Source organism: Salmo salar, chromosome 12 (assembly GCF_965601325.2).
Source record: "Salmo salar chromosome 12, fSalSal1, whole genome shotgun sequence".
Lineage (NCBI taxonomy): Eukaryota > Metazoa > Chordata > Actinopteri > Salmoniformes > Salmonidae > Salmo > Salmo salar.
The window spans coordinates 61961362-61981216 of NC_138302.1; the positions used below are offsets into that span (position 1 = coordinate 61961362).

Sequence of the window (19855 nt, forward strand, 5' to 3'; positions counted from 1 at the left end):
AAGGACATAGTCCCCGTTATTTGCGTGAAGAGAAGAAGGAGAAAAAGAGGACGGAGGTCGGGCTGCCTTCTGAGAATTCATAGGCGATCGAATAAACCCACACTGCCTTCCGTTCTACTAGCTAACATGCAATCATTGGAAAATAAAATTTGACGACCTACGAGGAAGATTAAACTACCAACGGGCCATTAAAAACTGTAATATCTTATGCTTCACGGAGTCGTGGCTAAACGACGACATTATCAAGATACAGCTGGCTGGTTATACGCAGTATCGGCAGGATAGAGCAGCGGCGTCTGGTAAGACAGGGGGGGGGGGGACTTTGTATATTTGTAAACAACAGCTGGTGCACGATATCCAAGGAAGTCTCTAGGTTTTGCTCGCCTGAGGTAGAGTATCCCATGATAAGCTGTAGACCACACTATCTACCTAGAGAGATTTCATCTGTATTTTTCATAGCTGTCTACATACCACCACAGACCGATGCTGGCACTGAGCCCACACTCAATGAGCTGTATTCCGAGATAAGCAAACATGAAAACGCTCATCCAGAGGCAGCACTCCTAGTGGCCGGGGACTTTAATGCAGGGAAACTTAAATCTGTTTAACAAATTTCTATCAGCATGTTAAATGTGCAATCAGAGGGAAAGAAAACTATAGACCACCTTTACTCCACACACAGAAATGCGTACAAAGCTCTCCCTCACCCTACATTTGGCAAATCTGACCATAATTCTATCCTCCTGATTTCTGCTTACAAGCTAAAATTAAAGCAGAAACACCAGTGACTCGGTCAATAAAAAAAGTGGTCAGATTAAGCAGATGCTAAACTACAGGACTGTTTTGCTAGCACAGACTGGAATATGTTCCGGGATTCCTCCGATGGCATTGAGGAGTACACCACATCAGTCATTGGCTTCATCAATAAGTGCATCGATGACGTCGTCCTGACAGTGACCGTACGTACATACCCCAACCAGAAGCCATGGATTACAGGCAACATCCGCACTGAGCTAAAGGCTAGAGCTACCGCTTTCAAGGAGCGGGACTCTAACCCGGAAGATTATAAGAAATCCCGCTAGGTCCTCCCACAAACCATCAAACAGGCAAAGCATCAATACAGGACTAAGATCGAATCGTACTACACCGGCTCTGACACTCATCGGATGTGGCAGGGCTTGCAAACCATTACAGACTACAAAGGGAAGCACAGCCGAGAGCTGCCCAGTGACATGAGCCTACCAGACGAGCTAAACTACTTCTATGCTCGCTTCGAGGCAAATAACACTGAAACATGCATGAGAGCACCAGCTGTTCCGGACAACTGTGTGATCACGCTCTCCGCAGCCGATGTGAGTAAGACCTTTAAACAGGTCAACATTCACAAGGCCGCAGGGCCAGATGGATTACCAGGACGTGTACTGCGAGCATGCGCTGACCAACTGGCAAGTGTTTTCACTGACATTTTCAACCTCTCCCTGTCCGAGTCTGTAATACAAACATGTTTTAAGAAGACCACCATAGTCCCTATGGTAACCTGCCTAAATGACTACCGACCCATAGCACTCACGTCTGTAGCCATGAAGTGCTTTGAAAGGCTGGTCATGGCTCACATCAACACCATTATCCCAGAAACCTTAGACCCACTCCAATTTGCATACCGCCCTAACAGATCCACAGATGATGCAATCTCTATTGCACTCCACACTGCCCTTTCCCACCTAGACAAAAGGAACACCTAGGTGAGAATGCTATTCATTGACTACAGCTCAGCGTTCAACACCATAGTGCCCTCAAAGCTCATCAATATGCTAAGGATCCTGGGACTAAACACCTCCTTCTGCAACTGGATCCTGGACTTCCTGACGGGCCACCCCCAGGTGGTAAGGGTAGGTAACAAAACATCCGCCACGCTGATACTCAACACAGTGGCCTCTCAGGGGTGTGTGCTCAGTCCCCTCCTGTACTCCCTTTTAGCCTTCCCTGTAGCTCAGTTGGTAGAGCATGGTGTTTGCAACGCCAGGGTTGTGGGTTCGATTCCCACGGGGGGCCAGCAACAAAAAAAAAATGTATGAAATGTATGCATTCACTACTGTAAGTCGCTCTGGATAAGAGCGTCTGCTAAATGACTAAAATGTAAATGTAAATGCACGGCCAGGCACGACTCCAACATCATCATTAAGTTTGCCAATGACACAACAGTGGTAGGCCTGATCACAGACAACGACGAGACAGCCTATAGGGAGGTCAGAGACCTGGCCGTGTGATGCCAGGACATCAACCTCTCCCTCAACGTGATCAAGACAAAGGAGATGATTGTGGACTACAGGAAAAGGAGGACCAAGCACGCCCCCATTCTCATCGATGGGGCAGTAGTGGAGCAGGTTGAGATCTTCAAGTTCCATGGTGTCCACATCACCAACAAACTAACATGGTCCAAGCACACCATGACAGTCATGAGGAGGGCACGACAAAACCTATTCCCCCTCAGGAGACTGAAAAGATTTGGCATGGGTCCTCAGATCCTCAAAAGGTTCTACAGCTGCACCATCGAGAGCATCCTGACTGGTTGCATCACTGCCTGGTATGGCAACTGCTCAGGTTCTGGCCGCAAGGCACTACAGAGGGTAGTGTGTACGGCCCAGTACATCACTGGGGCCAAGCTTCCTGCCATCCAGGACCTCTATACCAGGCGGTGTCAGAGGAAGGCCCTAAAAATTGTCAAAGACTACATACAGCCACCCTAGTCATAGACTGTTCTCTCTGCTACCGCACGGCAATCGCCAAGTTTAGGCTCAAGAGGCTTCTAAACAGCTTCTACCCCCAAGCCATAAGACTCCTGAACATCTAATCAAATGGCTACCCAGACTATTTGCATTGCACCCCCCCACTGTTATTATCTATGCATAGTCACTTTAATAACTCTACCTACATGTACATATTACCTCAACTACCACGACTAACCGGTGCCCCCGCACATTGACTCTGTACCGGTACCGGCTGTATATAGTCTTGCTTTTGTTATTTTCCTGCTACTTTTTAATTACTTGTTCTTAATCATATTTTTTAAACTGCATTGTTGGTTTGGGCCTTTAAGTAAGCATTTCACTGTAACGTCTACACCTTTGGTATTTGGCACATGTGACTAATACAATTTGATTTGATTTTAAATGCATTAACAAGACACACCTGTTAATTGAAATGCATTCCAGGTGACAACCTCATGAAGCTGGTTGAGAGAATGCCAAGAGTGTGCAAAGCTGTCATCAAAGCAAAGGGTGGCTACTTTGAAGAATCTCAAGTATAAAATATATTTTGTTTTCAATATGTGTTATTTCATAGTTTTGATGTCTTCACAATTATTCTACAATGTAGATAATAGTAAAAATAAAGAAAAACCCTTGAATGAGTAGGTGTCCAAACTTTTGACTGGTACTATATATCTGTATTCTCAGTCACACGAAATCCATAGATTAGGGCCTAATGAATTTATTTCAATTGGCTGATTTCCATTATGAACTGTAACTCAGTAAAATCTTTTAAATTGTTGCATGTTGCGTTTATATATTTTTTCAGTGTACACTGCTAAACAGTTAATCACATGGCTATCCGGACTATTTGCATTGACCCCCTTTTATACGCTGCTGCTACTCGCTGTTTATTATCTATGCATAGTCACTTTACCCCTACTTACAGTACTACCTCAATTACCTCGAGTAACCTGTACCCCCACACATTGACTTGGTACCGGTAGCCCCTGTATATAGCCTCGTTACTGTTATTCTTTTGTGTTACTTACTTTCGTTTTTTATTAACATTTTTGCTTAAATATTTCCGTACTTAAAAAAAAGTAAAAAATTCTGCATTGTTGGTTAAGGGCTTGTAAGTAAGCATTTCACGGTAAGGTTGTTGTACAACCTGTTGTATTCGGCGCATGTGAAAATGTATTTTTGATTTGATTTGTTAAACATAGGCTATAGCATTTACTGTACACTGATATATGGGCTAGGCGAACTGTAAATACAATCTGGACATGCCAAACGTAGTCAATATGCAAGATTAAAAACACTAGGCTATTGATAAGGCCTGAAAAAACTGTGCATCATTCTAATCAAATTCTTATAAAAACAAAACAACAACTTGTTTTAAAATAGGCTATGTCTAAATACAGTTCTAGGAACCATAATTGCTCCCTGTGGGCGTATAATACAGACAAGGCAACTTAGACTATTGAGGGTTGTACGCACATCCAAACTTTTGACAGGAGCTGGATAAAGATCTAATATAAAGAGAAAGGGGGAATGTCCACTCACCATTATACTGCTCGCAAATGTAATGTTTTATAAACATCATGGAACAATCTTACAGATCATATTTGCACATCTCCAGAAATAGCAGACATTTCGAATTTCATTCGAGCCATGTACAGTACGTTCTCACCATAAACCCACGGAAGGTGAATCTTTCTAATATGTTTGGTTTTTAATCAAATTCAACGAAAAACAATCAATCTGTTTTTTAAACGATACAATTGACAGGAGCCTAGTATTTTGTAGACGTGCAAATGTTATACGTAAAGACATTTAGGCCTACTTGTGCACACAGTGCCATGGAATGAGAAAAGCGATTTATGACATCATGCTTCTGACACGATCCTATTTAGAAATATTGTTGTTGGTTGCCTACGTGCGAGACTGATTCTCAAAACAATTGGCCATTGATATGGCATTACCGGAAGACTAGTTTGGAAGTGCGTGTCTTTGGTAATCGAGCGAGGGGCGCTCTTTGAAAATGGGGATGGATGCCTACTTGAACAAGTGAAATGCAGGTATGTGAATTGTGAATAATGAAAAAGCATGAGGGTAAAAACCTCCAAAATATTTCAAAGCACTCAGTAGACAATTTAAAACCCCTTTATTCATAGGCTACTTTTGGCTAATGGCCAGGATACAAAGACAAACCTATGTGATGCTGCTAAACCACCCTTGATTAAGGGGAGGGGAGGCTATGCTTGGTTTTTAATCAAATGAAACGAAATGGGGGGAAACCAATAGTTTTTTATGTTTATAAATACGAGAATCACCATGTGCACTGCACGTCATGGCTGGCTAGGCTGCGCATCCGCTCTCAAAATCCATGCGTTACCGTTAAGACCTGCTTTTTGTGGGTCTTAAAACTTCCAATTAGCGCATTATGACATTTTCTATTTTGAGCTTGCTTTTAAGGACAGGCCTCAGATATTGCCACCCCTCCCACTTCAGTGCAATCGAGCTGATGTTAGACAGGTAAACTGCCGAACCTGACGTTAGAGCTGGAAAATGCCAGGGCGCCAGTTTTTACATCATAAAATTGGAAACTAACTTGTACCTCCTTAGTGGCAGCCAAAAATAGAGCCCCCAGGGTTCAAATTTATGTTTTTGAGGTGCCATTTTAAAACCAGAATTATAGCCTGACATAGATTTGGAACAGCGAGACCTTTTTGAATTTAGCTACTCCTCTAATCTAAGCTGGTCAATGTAAAAATAAATATCAGAGACAGCATAGTTTGAGTCGGGTGGGCACAATAGTGTGATGGTGAGTAGACTTACTTGATGGTGTGGTCCCAGATCTTGACGGTCCAATCAGAGCTGCAGGATATAAAGACCTTGGTGTGGAAGTGGTTCCACTTAACTGCATCCACAGCCATGTTATGGGCATTGTAGGTCTCCAGGAACTGGCTGGAGTAAGCCTTGGAGCACTGGAAATGACACGACAATAATATGGAGTCAGTCCTCACATTCACCCATTAACCACTCCAGATAGACAATATACCATAGCTGTGAACCAAACTTGCTCTCTACTATTATTGCAAGCTACATAATTTGCATGGTGACAGAATGATCGGAGTGAAAGCACTGAGAAAGTATCAGAGTTAAATTAAAGGGATAAATCAAAATGCAGCCCAGGCCTAAATGGCATGTCCCCCCCACAGGCAAAACTGGTTGAATCAACGTTGTTTGCACGTCATTTCAACAAAGAAATTCATTATTAGGAGGTTGAATCAACATGGAAAACAGATTGGATTTACAAAAAGTCATCAACGTAAGGGAATTTCATATATATTTTTTTTTACCTAAATCCAACGTCATGGTGACATGTTTTGTTGATTTTGTGTTAGTTGACAACTCAACCAAATGTAACTAAAAATAGACGTTGAACTGATGTCTGTGCCCAGTGGGGTTGTTATATAAGGGGATATGTAGTGAATAAATCACAGCAGAGATATTACATTTATCCCAAGAGCTCCCGGAGGTGGCTGTTTTCCAACAAGAGGTGACAGATTGGAACTGATATCACACGCATAGCTGTGTGTGTGGGTGGGTGTGTATTTGTGCGAGTTTGCATGAATCAAACATGTCACAGACAAGGAGACAAGGAGACAAGGAGACAAGACACAGACAAGGAGCTAACTAGAGCTAACATGGAGGAGACAAGGAGCTAGCTATAATTAATCCTATCTATGAATAAATAAATAAAATAATAATATAAATGATACTAATATATTTTAGGATAATATAATTTCCTCCTCCAGGCTAGATGGACGTCATATTGTACAATATGTGTCTCACCTTTTCATAGGCCTAGATTACATGGTTGCATTCAAGACAAGGTTGTTTTTATTGTTGTCAGTTTGTCAGCAGAGCAGGCTACCCTGTCATTTTTGTTAAAGATTAGGATTCTGCTAATATGTCGGCAGTCATGTAAAGTGTCGTAGAATTGCAATGAAATGTGTTTCTAAAATGAAAAAATTAATTCCGGACCCCCCCAAAAAATCCTCTAGTTGGGGCCGAGCTCTGAATCTGTGCAAAGGAGGAAAAAAAGCATTGTTCAGAACCAATTATTTTGCAAATATTGAGTTATATTATAATCCTAATTTATGACTATACAATCTTCTCATCACATTAGGAATACTAGGCTATTTCACATTAGTCTGCAAATGGGATGATAGATGCATGCTTTATCTTAAAAGTGATTTTTTTGGGGGTGAAAAGATAGTTTCCCCAAACTTGAAACTCCTGTGCCACCTATGATCTTTTCTCTCAATTTTATCCTGATATAGAGCACACGGTCATGAGCCTGATGAACGTCTTAGCATCTTCTACAACAGTGGTTCACAAACTGTGGGGCGGGGCACGGCTTTCAACTTACTCTTGAAAGTTGTAATAGTAGAATGCACTAGTATAATCTTCTTGTCATGTCAGTCATTGCATACCTTAAGAGAGCTATTTACAACTTGTCAGAAATGTCCAGATCAACTTGCCCATGTCAGCTAACGTTTTTTTAACTAGTTTTTTTTGCCCATAAATTTTGTTGTAATGTTTGAGTCACTCAAATATCACATGAATACACATTAGACATGACAAAATGTATAGAATTGCAAGAAAATTTGCTTTAAAACTGAAAATTCTCTGCACCTCATGACAAAATGTGTAGAATTGCAGGAAATAAGCTTTAAAACCTTCTAAATTTGTTTACAGTGCTTATGCCCATAGAGATAAACGTGGCGGGATGTTCCCCAATGCTGGAAGGGGGGCCTGAGAGAAAACGTTTGGGAACCCCTGTTGTACAACATAAAAGGCCTTCATTACAATGTAATGTACAGAGTTTTCAAAAACCCTTCATGTAGGCATATTAAACACTAAATACTGTAGGTTTATTGTGACTTAGACCACAGTGCATGTGTGCGATGAAACTATCTCCCACAAGATGTTGCAAAAACGCCACAACAACGAGACACTGAAGAGACACTAATGAGCTGCAAGATCTGGAAAATCAGAATGGGCCTTTGCCACACTGCTACAGCGAGCTCGCAATCAGCCAAAACCCTTCATTAGCATGTGCGCTTACCGAACCATTACATTGCAGGGAGCTAGCTAGCTAACGCAGTGGGCTAAGGCTCACAATTAGCATAGCCTTTAGAGAGAGTAGACTGAGCTGCCTGTCACTTGAGGCTCTGCGTGGCTGTGGCAGTTCTGTAAGGGGCTTCTAAAAGGCGTTTGTCTGTGTGTGTGAGATTGAGTCAATCTGTCTCAAAGCTGTAGCTGAGAGCAATGGAACCTTATTAAATCCGTCATCCCGTCTAGATTGAGGCCAAAAAAAAGATCCCCTGTAGAACTCTGCTTCAGTGTGTGTGTATGTGTTCAGAACCTCACGGTAGCGTGTCTCTCTGCACCACAGCTGGATAGACACTTGTGTGAGAAGGCCAAATGAGGATGGACGCCCGCCAAAAACTACAGCTGTCTGCTGTTAATGAGCAAATCTGGGAGAGGTTTGGAGGCTCTGCCCTCATTTTGGCTCTCATTAAATGCTTAGCACCGCATGAGAGGGCCTCCCAGAGCGCCAGCCTAGACTGACAAGCCTATCCTAGACTAACAAGCCTAGCATAGACTGACAAATCTCTGACAAAAACAGTAAAAAAACTTTTTTTTAAACAGTGTTTAAATTATGCCAATCGCCGTGACTACTCCTCTTCTTAAATTTAGCATTCGAAAAAGCCTTCCCTCTGAGCCCCCGAAAAACCACTAAACAAGTTGTAGGGCTGCACCGTTGAGAGCGGAGATAGAGGCTTCAGAGTGGTGCTTTACAGCCCGCTGGGAAGAGGCTGTGCCAAGCCCAAAGCCTAGTGCTAATGAGAGAACTTCCTCACTCTCTGAGAGACAAGGAGAAGGCATTGTATCTGTGGCCCAGCAGGATATCACACACCACCCTACAAACACAACAGAACAAGACTCCATTTGATTCCTCAGACGAGCAACTAGCAGACAGTCAGGACACCCAAGACAATTCATATCTCATTAAGTTGCCGTAAAATAAGTAAACGTTTTGGAGTGGCTGAACACAGCAATAGTCAGTGGGGGATACATGACTGGGGACCACGTTTTAATGTCTGCTCACCTTGTGAATCTTGCCCTCCTCCGTGCCAACCAGGAAGAGGTAGTCAATCTGTTTGTGGAAGTCGAAGGATGTTCCACAAGCTGCGGGACGACAAACATTGTCAAATATTTCAATGATCCTAACAGGTATCAAACAGTGTTGAAATGATGCGTCAGTTGATGACAGGTCTTACCCATGATGGGAAGTTGCACGCCTTCTGGTCCTTCTGACACAGCTCCCGGCAACGACAGCTTGATGATGTCTGTGAAGACCAGCTCATTCTGCAACCATTCAAACCCACATCAAAACTACTATGAGAACAAATTGATACACAAAAATACTCTTACAGTACCAGTCAAAAGTTTGGACACACCTACTCATTCAAGGGTTTTTCTTTATTTTTTCTTCATTGTAGAATAACTATGAAATAACACATAATAACTTTGAAATAACACATAAGGAATCATGTAGTAACCAAAAAAGTGTTAAACAAATCTAAATACATTTTATATTTGAGATTCTTCAAAGTAGCCACCCTTTGCCTTGATGACAGCTTTGCACACTCTTGGCATTCTCTCAACCAGCGTCATAAGGTAGTCACCTGGAATGCATTTCAATTAACAGGTGTGCCTTGAAAAAGTTAATTTGTGTCATTTCTTTCCTTCTTAATGCATTTGAGCCAATCAGTTGTATTGTGACAAGGTAGGGGTGGTTTACAGAAGATAGTCCTATTTGGTAAAAGACCAAGTCCATATTATGGCAAGAACAGCTCAAATTACTTTAAGACATGAAGGTTAGTCACTCCGGAAAATGTCAAGAACTTTGAACGTTTCTTCAAGTGCAAAAACCCTCAAGAGCTATGGCGAAACTGGCTCCCATGAGGACCGCCACAGGAAAGGAAGACCCAGAGTTACTTTTGTTGCAGAGGATAAGTTCATTTAGAGTTAACTGCACCTCAGAAATTGCAGCCTAAATAAATGATTCACAGAGTTCAAGTAACAGGCACATCTCAACATCAACTGTTCAGAGGAGACTGCGTGACTTTATGGTCGAATTGCTGCAAAGAAACCACTACTAAAGGACACCGATAAGAAGAAGAGACTTGCTTGGGCCAAGAAACACAAGCAATGGACATTAGTCCTCTGGAAATCTGTCCTTTGGTCTGATGAGTCCAAATTTGAGATTTTTGGTTCCAACCGCCATGTTGTGAGACGCAGAGTAGATGAACGGATGATCTCCGCATGTGTGGTTCCCACCATGAAGCATGGAGGAGGAGGTGTGATGGTGTGGGGGTGCTTTGCTGGTGATACTGTCTGTGATTGATTTAGAATTGAAGGCACACTTAACCAGCATGGCTACCACAGCATTCTGCAGCAATACGCCATCCCATCTGGTTTGCGCTTAGAGGGCCTATGATTTGTTTTTCAACAGGACAATGACCCAACACACCTCCAGGCTGTGTAAGGGCTATTTTACCAAGAAGGAGAGTGATGGAGTGCTGCATCAGATGACCACAATCACCCGACCTCAACCCAATTGAGATGGTTTGGGATGAGTTGGACCGCAGAGTGATGGAAAAGCAGCCAACAAGTGCTCAGCATAGGGTGGCTATTTTGAAGAATATAAAATATATTTTGATTTGTTTAACACTTTTTGGGTTACTACATGATTCCATATGTGTTATTTCATCGTTTTGATGTCTTCACTATTATTCTACAACGTAGAAATAAAGAAAAGAAAGAAAGAAAAGAAAGAAAAACCCTTGAATGAGTAGGTGTGTCCAAACGTTTGACTGGTACACACACATGAACATTCACGTACTGTACTTATTAACGCATATTTAATGTTTTTAAAGCCGCAGCTGGCCCAGAACAGAGCGGCACGTTTTGCCCTTCATTGTAATCAGAGGGCTGATATAAATACTATGCATGCTAGTCTCTCTTGATTAAGAGTTGAGGAGAGACTGACTGCATCACTTCTTATTTTTCTAAGAAACATTAATGTGTTGAAAATCCCAAATTGTTTGCATAAACAACTTACACACAGCTCTGACACACACACTTACCCCACCAGACATGCCACCAGAGGTCTTTTCACAGTCCCCAAATCCAAAACAAATTCAAGAAAGCGTACAGTATTATATAGAGCCATTATTGCATGAAACTCCGTTCCATCTCATATTGCTCAAATAGACAGCAAACCTGGTTTAAAAAAACAGATAAAGCAACACCTCACGGCACAATGCTTCTCCCCTATTTGACCTAGAGAGTTTGTGTGTATGCATTTATATGTAGGCTACGTGTGCCTTTTGTAATATATATATATATTTTTATGTAGTTCTGACCTTGAGCTGTTGTCTATTAATGTTCTGTATTATGTCATGTTTCATATCTTGTGGAAGAGTAGCTGCTGCTTTTGCAACAGCTAATGGGGATCCTAATACAAAATATGCACAAATGCTCACAAGCAGACATGCATATATTAACACACATACTGAGGAAAGTGAATGTGTTTCTCGAGCACCTTGACAAGAGTCCATGACACCACACGGCCATCAGATGACACAGAGAAGAAGTTGTGATTGTTGTCCATGTCGTCCTTCTGCCACTTCACCTGAAAAAGAAATGCCACAAACATAATTTAGCACAATGACCCAAAACAACATACATCTGAGACAGTGATTTGCAGACAAACAGACAGCCAGACAGACAAACAAAGTCTTAGAACATCATGCGTCAGTGAGTGTTATCCAAAATACAGAACATGCACAAACTAACACAAACCTGCCACACGGGGTCGGTGTGCTTGCCAGACTTGGCGGTGCTCTTATAGATGGGCTGCAGGGTCTCTTCTTTGAGGTTGTAGACGGCCACGCAGCCGTCGTAGAAGCCCACGGCCACCAAGTAGGGCAGGTGCTTGTGGATGTCGAGGCACAGAATGCCCGACGTCGTGGGGTAGATATACTCAGGGAAAGTGGAGTTCTTCAGGGAGTAGAACACCAGCATGCCCCGCCCCTGCTTGGTGAAGTCGTCTGGGTGGAAGAGCGGGGTCAAGATAGCTCAGAGAAAGAAGTAAAAAAGGGTACAGGTTTGGTATACCTTGCGTACTTACATGATCCAAGGCCGACGGCAAACAAATCTTTGTAGCTTTCATTCCTGTGGAGGAACAGAGAGACTATAATTCTTTCATGCATTTCCCCAAAAATATTACGAAGATTTCAGGTTTTCCCAGTGGTCCAACAACTGTCTATAAGCCACACACCTATCAGAACTGTTTCAGTAATAGTAAAGCCGCGTTGTCGTTGTTGTTGTAATGTGAGAAGACTGACCAGCAGAGGGCGGTGACAGACAGCCTCTTGGCTTTGTCGTACTGAAACTTCCAGAGGGGGAGAAGGGTGCCCTCCTGCTCCCGGTACTCATCAGAAGCATCCTCAAAGTACTTAAAATCTAAAAGAGGGAAGTGACATCTCATATCATGTCACCATGCAGGGACTATCAGGAGGTTTTGTATCAAGGTAAAATAACATGGCACACACAGGAAGGACCTACCTTGTGCAATGTCGTCAAACGTGTTTTGGTTCACCATCCGCTCGATGATCTTGGCCACCTTGGCCACTTTGGTGATGTCATCACTCTGAGGGGGAAACAGGGGGAAAGTTTTCAGTTCTCTACCTTCAATGGGATCAACAATGTCTGTGTGTTGTTGATTGAGGGCCCGATTTATCTAAGTGTTATCTCCAATTGATTGGCTTGGGTTCATAGTTTATTTTTCATGTCAAAGTGAATAGCTGTTGACTTGAAGTTTACCTGGGTCTCCACCAGCATCATCTTCTTCTTGCCTTTGTCGTCGTCCTTCTTGGGGACGGCTTTCGCCTTCTCCTTGTTCTTCTCCTGCTTCTGCAGCACCTCCAAATACACGTCATAGATCTCCCACTGCAGGAGGAGGAGGAGGTTGCCCTGTTGTATCACTAGCCTTCGTAAAGTTCATGTTTAGGAGCAGCAAACAATGAGAATCATCAAACTCAAAATTATGTATTTCTCACCTGATTGGCAGTAGCTGAAAAGTTTGCACGAGGAGGGGGCTCTGTCTGACATCCCCTTTCCTGAGAAGGAGTTCGTGGAATTATTGTCTTGACAATCTTCGGCAAGACAGATTTTCCCTTCTACAATATTATGGGCAATTTATGCTTCCTGCAACATAGTCTGCCTTGGCTCTACCCTACCTACCCTGAGTGGGTTGTTGAGGGTTTGGGAGGCCCTCTCACTGAAGTTGAACTGGTTGGTGATTTTCTGCTCCTTCTTGCCAGCCTTGGACTCCACGCTGTCAGCTCTCTCCTCTCCCCCGCCCTCCTCCACATCCCCTGCATCCTCCCCACCTGCAGCCTGAGCCAGAAGAAAGAACTCTTGTTTGGGTTTGGCATGCGTTGATTGTAAGTCACTTAAGAGTCACTCAAATTACTGAATGTGGGCTATTTCACAAACTTCTTGGTATGTTAATAAATTAAGTGCTTTCCTACCGGAGTCTCAGGTTTTTCAGATACAGCGGTCTCAACTGTGGCTTTTTCTAGAATAATAATCAACATCTCATGTTACCATCAAAGTTATTTCAAACGTTTGCTCTTGTAAAAGGCAGCATACTTGATCACACAAAAATTCCAGAAGCCCTGGCTATCTACCCTCAGGGAGGCCCTGTTTGGCACTCTGTCTGCGTGCCTCATCTGAGTCCTGGTGCAACAGGTTACCCTCCAGCACAAAGTGGACAGCCAGCTGATCCACACTGCTGATTGGCTTGTATGAACGTTCCTGAGGGAAGACAATGATACACATGTATTTGCATTGGATAATGCTTATGTATATCCATCATACAAGGTATCTTGAAAATCTTGTTTGTTTACATTAATATCCATGAAATGATGGACCCAATAAGGAAGAAGGGAGAAGTTGTTCATACAATCATGGATTAGACTGGAGGTTACTGTAATACTTTACTTTGAAGCTGTAGCGGACGATATTCTGAGGGGCATGTGGGTTGTTTGCAGTCAGGATCCTGGTGAATTCCTCTTTTAACTCCTGGTTAAGTGAAAAAAGATACAGTTCATCAAACAACTTCTAAACATTACATACAACTGGTAAATGAATGAGCCAGAACCTTAAAGTCTTATGAAGAAGAAGTTACTTATACAGTATCTGTGGTCAGAACTATTCTGTGTATCCTTTATGACTCAATAACAGTCTGACTCTGTTTGGTGCCATGTCAGGATTCCAGACAACACAGTCCAGCTACAGTAAACTCACAGCCTCAGTGAGATCCAGCTGGTCAAGTGGCTTGATCAGAGTCTTCCCTTGCATCCACTCATCTCCTTCGCCCGTCTCTGTTCCATCCTCCTCATCCTGACCAAAAAAACATGACCAAACGGACATAAGCAACATGTTTGTCTGACTAAAAAAAGTTGACATAGGCTATATTGCTTGCCTAATGCTAACGATGTGATCATGTGGATAAAGGGCTCTGAATTAAGTGTCTTTGCTCTCCTAGAGTAGCTATCCAGCCCTTTTCCTATCTTTCAGTGCCATCTAAAAGTCATGGCTCGACATGTTTGTTTCTTATCAAACAAATAGCGAGCAGCCCGCAAGAAGGCTAGTTTATAATGTTGAAAACATTATAAATGTTTCATTATTATAAAATGTGATCCGTTGGGCTAGAGAGGAGCGGTTTACTGCATCGTAAATGCGCAACTATGGTCACAAAGCGGAACAGACTTACCCGTGGTCATGGTTCTAACAGGTGAAGTGCAAAGGGAAAGGTGCATTATGTGAGGAGCAAACTGAAGTGAAGAGAAAATTCAGCAACTCTTGGAGGACAGTGGAAGTTGTTAAAAGTGCATCTTTATTGGTAACATAAAAAATGCACTCAGTCTATGTATTTATCAGGTTTTAAAAGTCATGAACTGTCAACATCACGTTTTTCATGAAATGTGATTATATTTGAAGGAAACCAGATCAAAGTATGATGACCAAAGTATGAACAATGACTGTTGCTTCTACACTGATAAAGTTTGATCATAAAGTTACTGGTGCTCCCCCATGTCAAACACTTGGGATTCATTACTAAGGGGACAAGGTGACATCATCTTAACTCTCATTTTAACACACCAATGGTAACATGATATTCTCTTACCTAATTTAAATATGTACCGCCTTGTAACCAACATCAGATAAGGCGTGTTTGCAGAGGGGCGTGGTTTATATAGCGAAATGGCTACTCTATTGGTGACAACAATTTACTGTAGGCAAATGTCAGCATATATCATTACAAATGTACCCTATTCATCTATGGCAAAGATACTTATATGTTTCCCCTTTGTGTCTACTGTTAGCTAGTTACTGGCTAGCTAGGTCTTCAGCCAGCATGGAACAAACGTGGGATAGGTTTGTTCAAAACTCAGACGCAGTTGTCAAGTCAACACATCTGTCAGTGCTTCTGTGAACCGCATCATAAGAGAAATGCCAAACTGGAGATAAATAAAAAGACTGTTCAGGACAGAAAAGAGACATGAAGGAGGGTTGTATATACAGTGAGCGCCAAAAGTATTGCGACAGTGACACATTTTTTGTTGTTTTGGCTCTGTGCTCCAGCACTTTGGTTTTTAAATGATGCAATAACTATGAGGTTAAAGTATTCAGACCCTTTCCCTTTTCCACATTTTGTTACGTTACAGCCTTATTCTAAAATAGATTAAATAAAACATTTTCCTCATCAATCAGGCCTTTATGTTAGAGTGGCCAGACGGAAGCCACTCCTCAGTAAAAGGCACATGACAGCCGGCTTGGAGTTTGCCAAAAGTCACCTGAAGGACTCTCAGACCATGAGAAACAAGATTCTCTGGTCTGATGAAACCAAGAATGAACTCTTTGGCCTGAATGGCAAGCATCACGTCTGGAGAAAACCTGGCACCATCCATTTGGTGAAGCATGGCGGTGGCAGCATCATAATGTGGGGATGTTTTTCAGCATCAGGGACTGGGAGACTAGTCAGGATTGAGGGAAAGATGAAAGGAGCAAAGTACAGAGAGATCTTTGATGAAAACCTGCTCCAGAGCGCTCAGGACCTCAGACTGGGGTGAAGGTTCACCTTCCAACAGCACAAAGACCCTAAGCACACAGCCAAGACAACGCAGGAGTGGCTTCGGGACAAGTCTCTGAATGTTCTTGAGTGGCCCAGCCAGAGCTCGGACTTGAACTCGATCGAACATCTCTGGAGAGACCTGAAAATAACTGTCCAGCGACACTCCCCAACCAACCTGACAGAGCTTGAGAGGATCTACAGAGAAGAATGGGAGAAACTCCCCAAATACAGGTGTGCCAAGCTTGTAGCGTCATACCCAAGAAGGTGCTTCAACAAAGTACTGAGTAAAGGGTCTTAATACATATGTAAATGTGATATTTCGGGGGGGTGTTATATAAATTTGCAAACATTTCTAAAAACCTGTTTTTGCTTTGTCATTATGGGGTATTGTGTGTAGATTGACATGGGGAAATAACAATTTAATCCATTTTAGAATAAGGCTGTAATGTAACAAAATGTGGAAAAAGTCAAGGGGTCTGAATACTTTCCAAATACACTGTATCTGTAGTCATGGTAGAATCCACATTAATGTAGAAGTGTTTGGAAACATATTCTATTCTTATTTACAATAAAAGTGACTCCAAAATGAAGTAATCATTGTGTGCTAGGAATATGGGACCAGATACTAAACTTTTGACTACTATAATACACATAAGCTTATTTGTCCCTACACTTTTGGTCCCCTGAAATGGGGGGACTACGTACAAAAAGTGCTGTAATTTCTAAACGTTTTCATCCGATATGGATGAAAATACCGTCAAATTAAAGCTGACAGTCTGCACTTTAACCTCATAGTCATTGTATCATTCCAAGGTGCTGGAGTACAGAGCCAAAACAACAACAAAAAATGCATTCTCCCAACACTTTTGGAGTTCACTGTATTTCAAACATGCCTCCTAGAGTTTCAGTGACCAATCAAAATGTGAATACAACATAAAACGTGACGGGATTGGTAGAAAAATCTGACCAATAAGAGTCGATTTTGAAACATAAACTTCCTTCATTTTCTATTAGTAAAACAGACTGTAGGCCTAGAATCTGAAGCTACGGGTGTTGCTTTTACCGAATAGGGTTTATCTTAAAGAACCCCTTTGATCAACTTCCACTGTCCTCCAGAGATGCTGGATTTCCTCTTCACTTTCACAGGTGAGGTGAAATGATACAAATGTAACAACTTCGAAGCACACGTGACACGAAACACAAATGAAAGAAGTGCATTACCTGCTTCCAATGGCACAAATTTAGTCATTCAATTTGTGTATAGTTATAATAGCCACCTACCTTTTTCTTGCTGGCAGCTTTTGCAGTCTTTGCTGCGGGTGCCTTCTGGGACTGAGCGTTTGACCCCTATACAAAACAGACATATTTCATAACTTTGTTTCATGATCCACTAGGGCTGCATCTCAATATTCTACAGTCAGTCAGTGGCTTCTTCTGCTTGTCTTCTCTCCTTTATCTGCAATTTTCTGAAAAGAACAGAGTAGACCATAGCAACCAGACATTTGCCTCTCAGGGTTCTCTCTCCCCAAAGAATGTAAGGCTGCTGCTTAACCTTGTGGACTGGTTGTGCCAGTATTTGTTATCATTGAAGGCACATTTCTGCTTTTGATTGCAGAAAATGTCCGTTACAGCCGTACTCAGCAGCATCACCTGGGGAGAACCCTGTCAGCTGTTTACTAGTAACTTTAGTTTCCTCACCTCAATGCAGATAAGGAGAGGGAACAAAGAATGGAAGCCACTGTAAACCGTTGAGATGCAGCCATTAATCAGCAAACCAGTCACTTATTGCTACTTGATAGCAACGTTGTTACAATGTATGTTACTGTACAATCATGCATTCAGCAATAGCGAACTTATTAGCTAAAACATTAGCTAACGAAAGCTAATGTTAGCGTTATAAAACGTTAACGTTACCTGCTTGGATTTCACAGTTCCTGTCTTGTGAGCTACAGGCATTGTGTCCAAGAGATAACAAACTATTGATAAGAAATACCCTTTTATTGTATAGATAACGAACGCTATACAACAATTTTTTAAATAGAGAGATGAAAATTTTTCAAACTGTAACTCCACTCCAGCTGCTGCAAGTGTTTATCAGTTGCCGTGCCAACGAACATGTTGGGTCTGGGGCTTGTGGAGCACGAGCGCCTCCAGCTGTCCTTTGCATGTCAATGGTAGTGATATTCCAAATGCAGCCTACATTTTGTTGATGAAGTTTACTAAAGGACGGAGGGCAATTTTCAAGCCTTTTGCATGCACTCCAAGAGTAAAATTGATTGAATGATCCATCAAAATATACCAGACAAATGTAAAGTATATATATATATATATAGTTGAAGTCGGAAGTTAACATACACCCTAGCCAAATACATTTAAATTCAGTTTTTCACAATTTCTGACATTTAATCCTGGTAAAAAAATTCAGTTAGGATCACCACTTTATTTTAAGAATGTGAAATGTCAGAATAATAGTAGAAAGGATGATTTATTTCAGCTTTTATTTCTTTGATCACATTCCCTGTGGGTCAGAAGTTTACATTTAAATTCAGTTTTTCACAATTTCTGACATTTAATCCTGGTAAAAAATTCAGTTAGGATCACCACTTTATTTTAAGAATGCGAAATGTCAGAATAATAGTAGAAAGGATGATATATTTCCGCTTTTATTTCTTTCATCACATTCCCTGTGGGTCAGAAGTTTACTCAGTTAGTATTTGGTAGCGTTGCCTTTAAATTGTTTAACTTGGGTCAACGTTTCGGGTAGCCTTCCACAAGCTTCCCACAATAGGTTGGGTGAATTTTGTCCCATTCCTCCTGACAGAGCTGGTGTAACTGAGTCAGGTTTGTAGGCCTCCTTGCTCGCACACACTTTTTCAGATCTACCCACAAATTTTCTATGGGATTGAGGTCAGGGCTTTGTGATGGCCACTCCAATACCTTGACTTTGTTGTCCTTAAGCCATTTTGCCACAACTTTGGAAGTATGCTTGGGGTCGTTGTCCATTTGGAAGATCCATTTGCGAACAAGCTTTAACTTCCTGACTGATGTCTTGGGACGTTGCTTCATTATATCCACATAATTTTCCATCCTCATGATGCCATCTATTTTGTGACGTGCACCAGTCCCTTCTGCAGCAAAGCACCCCCACAACATGATGCTGCCACCGCCGTGCTTCACGGTTGGTATGGTGTTCTTCAGCTTGCAAGCCTCCCCCTTTTTCCTCCAAACATAACGATGGTCATTATGGCCAGAAAGTTCTATTTTTGTTTCATCAGACCAGAGGACATTTCTCCAAAAAGTACGATCTTCTGTCTCCTAGAGATGAACGTACATTGGTGCGAAAAGTGCAAATCAATCCCAGAACAACAGCAAAGGACCTTGTGAAGATGCTGGTAGAAACAGGTACAAAAGTATCTATATCTACAGTCAAACGAGTCCTATATTGACATAACCTGAAAGGCTGCTCAGCAAGGAAGAAGCCACTGCTCCAAAAACATCATAAAAAAGCCAGACTACGGTTTGCAACTGCACATGGGGACAAAGATCGTACTTTTTGGAGAAATGTCCTCTGGTCGGATGAAACAAAAATAGAACTGTTTGGCCATAATGACCATTGTTATGTTTGGAGGAAAAGGGGGACGCTTGCAAGCCGAAGAACACCATCCCAACCATGAAGCACGGGGGTGGCAGCATCATGTTGTGGGGGTGTTTTGCTGCAGGAGGGACTGGTGCACTTCACAAAATAGATGGCAGGTACACGTCAACTATGACAGACAAAATGAGAAAAACAATTCCAGAAAATCACATTAATGAATTT

General features: G+C 42.0%; 1 protein-coding gene across 1 annotated transcript in view; it reads right to left on the reverse strand.

Moving 5' to 3' along the window:
* The window catches only part of dnai1.2 (dynein, axonemal, intermediate chain 1, paralog 2), a 35761-nt gene extending 17614 nt beyond the window's left edge, over positions 1–18147 (reverse strand). Inside the window, exons 1-17 of the mRNA XM_014132446.3 lie at positions 17953–18147; positions 17320–17385; positions 14208–14303; positions 13902–13982; positions 13589–13715; positions 13430–13476; positions 13140–13295; positions 12956–13015; positions 12720–12845; positions 12462–12546; positions 12242–12359; positions 12025–12068; positions 11697–11944; positions 11437–11526; positions 9107–9194; positions 8935–9014; positions 5589–5737 (exon numbers count right to left, since the gene is read on the reverse strand). Coding sequence (XP_013987921.2) covers positions 5589–5737; positions 8935–9014; positions 9107–9194; positions 11437–11526; positions 11697–11944; positions 12025–12068; positions 12242–12359; positions 12462–12546; positions 12720–12845; positions 12956–13015; positions 13140–13295; positions 13430–13476; positions 13589–13715; positions 13902–13982; positions 14208–14303; positions 17320–17385; positions 17953–17994 — 1703 coding nt within the window. The 5' untranslated portion in view covers positions 17995–18147. The remainder of the gene's footprint in view (positions 1–5588; positions 5738–8934; positions 9015–9106; positions 9195–11436; positions 11527–11696; positions 11945–12024; positions 12069–12241; positions 12360–12461; positions 12547–12719; positions 12846–12955; positions 13016–13139; positions 13296–13429; positions 13477–13588; positions 13716–13901; positions 13983–14207; positions 14304–17319; positions 17386–17952) is intronic.
* Between the last annotated feature and the right edge of the window lie 1708 nt (positions 18148–19855).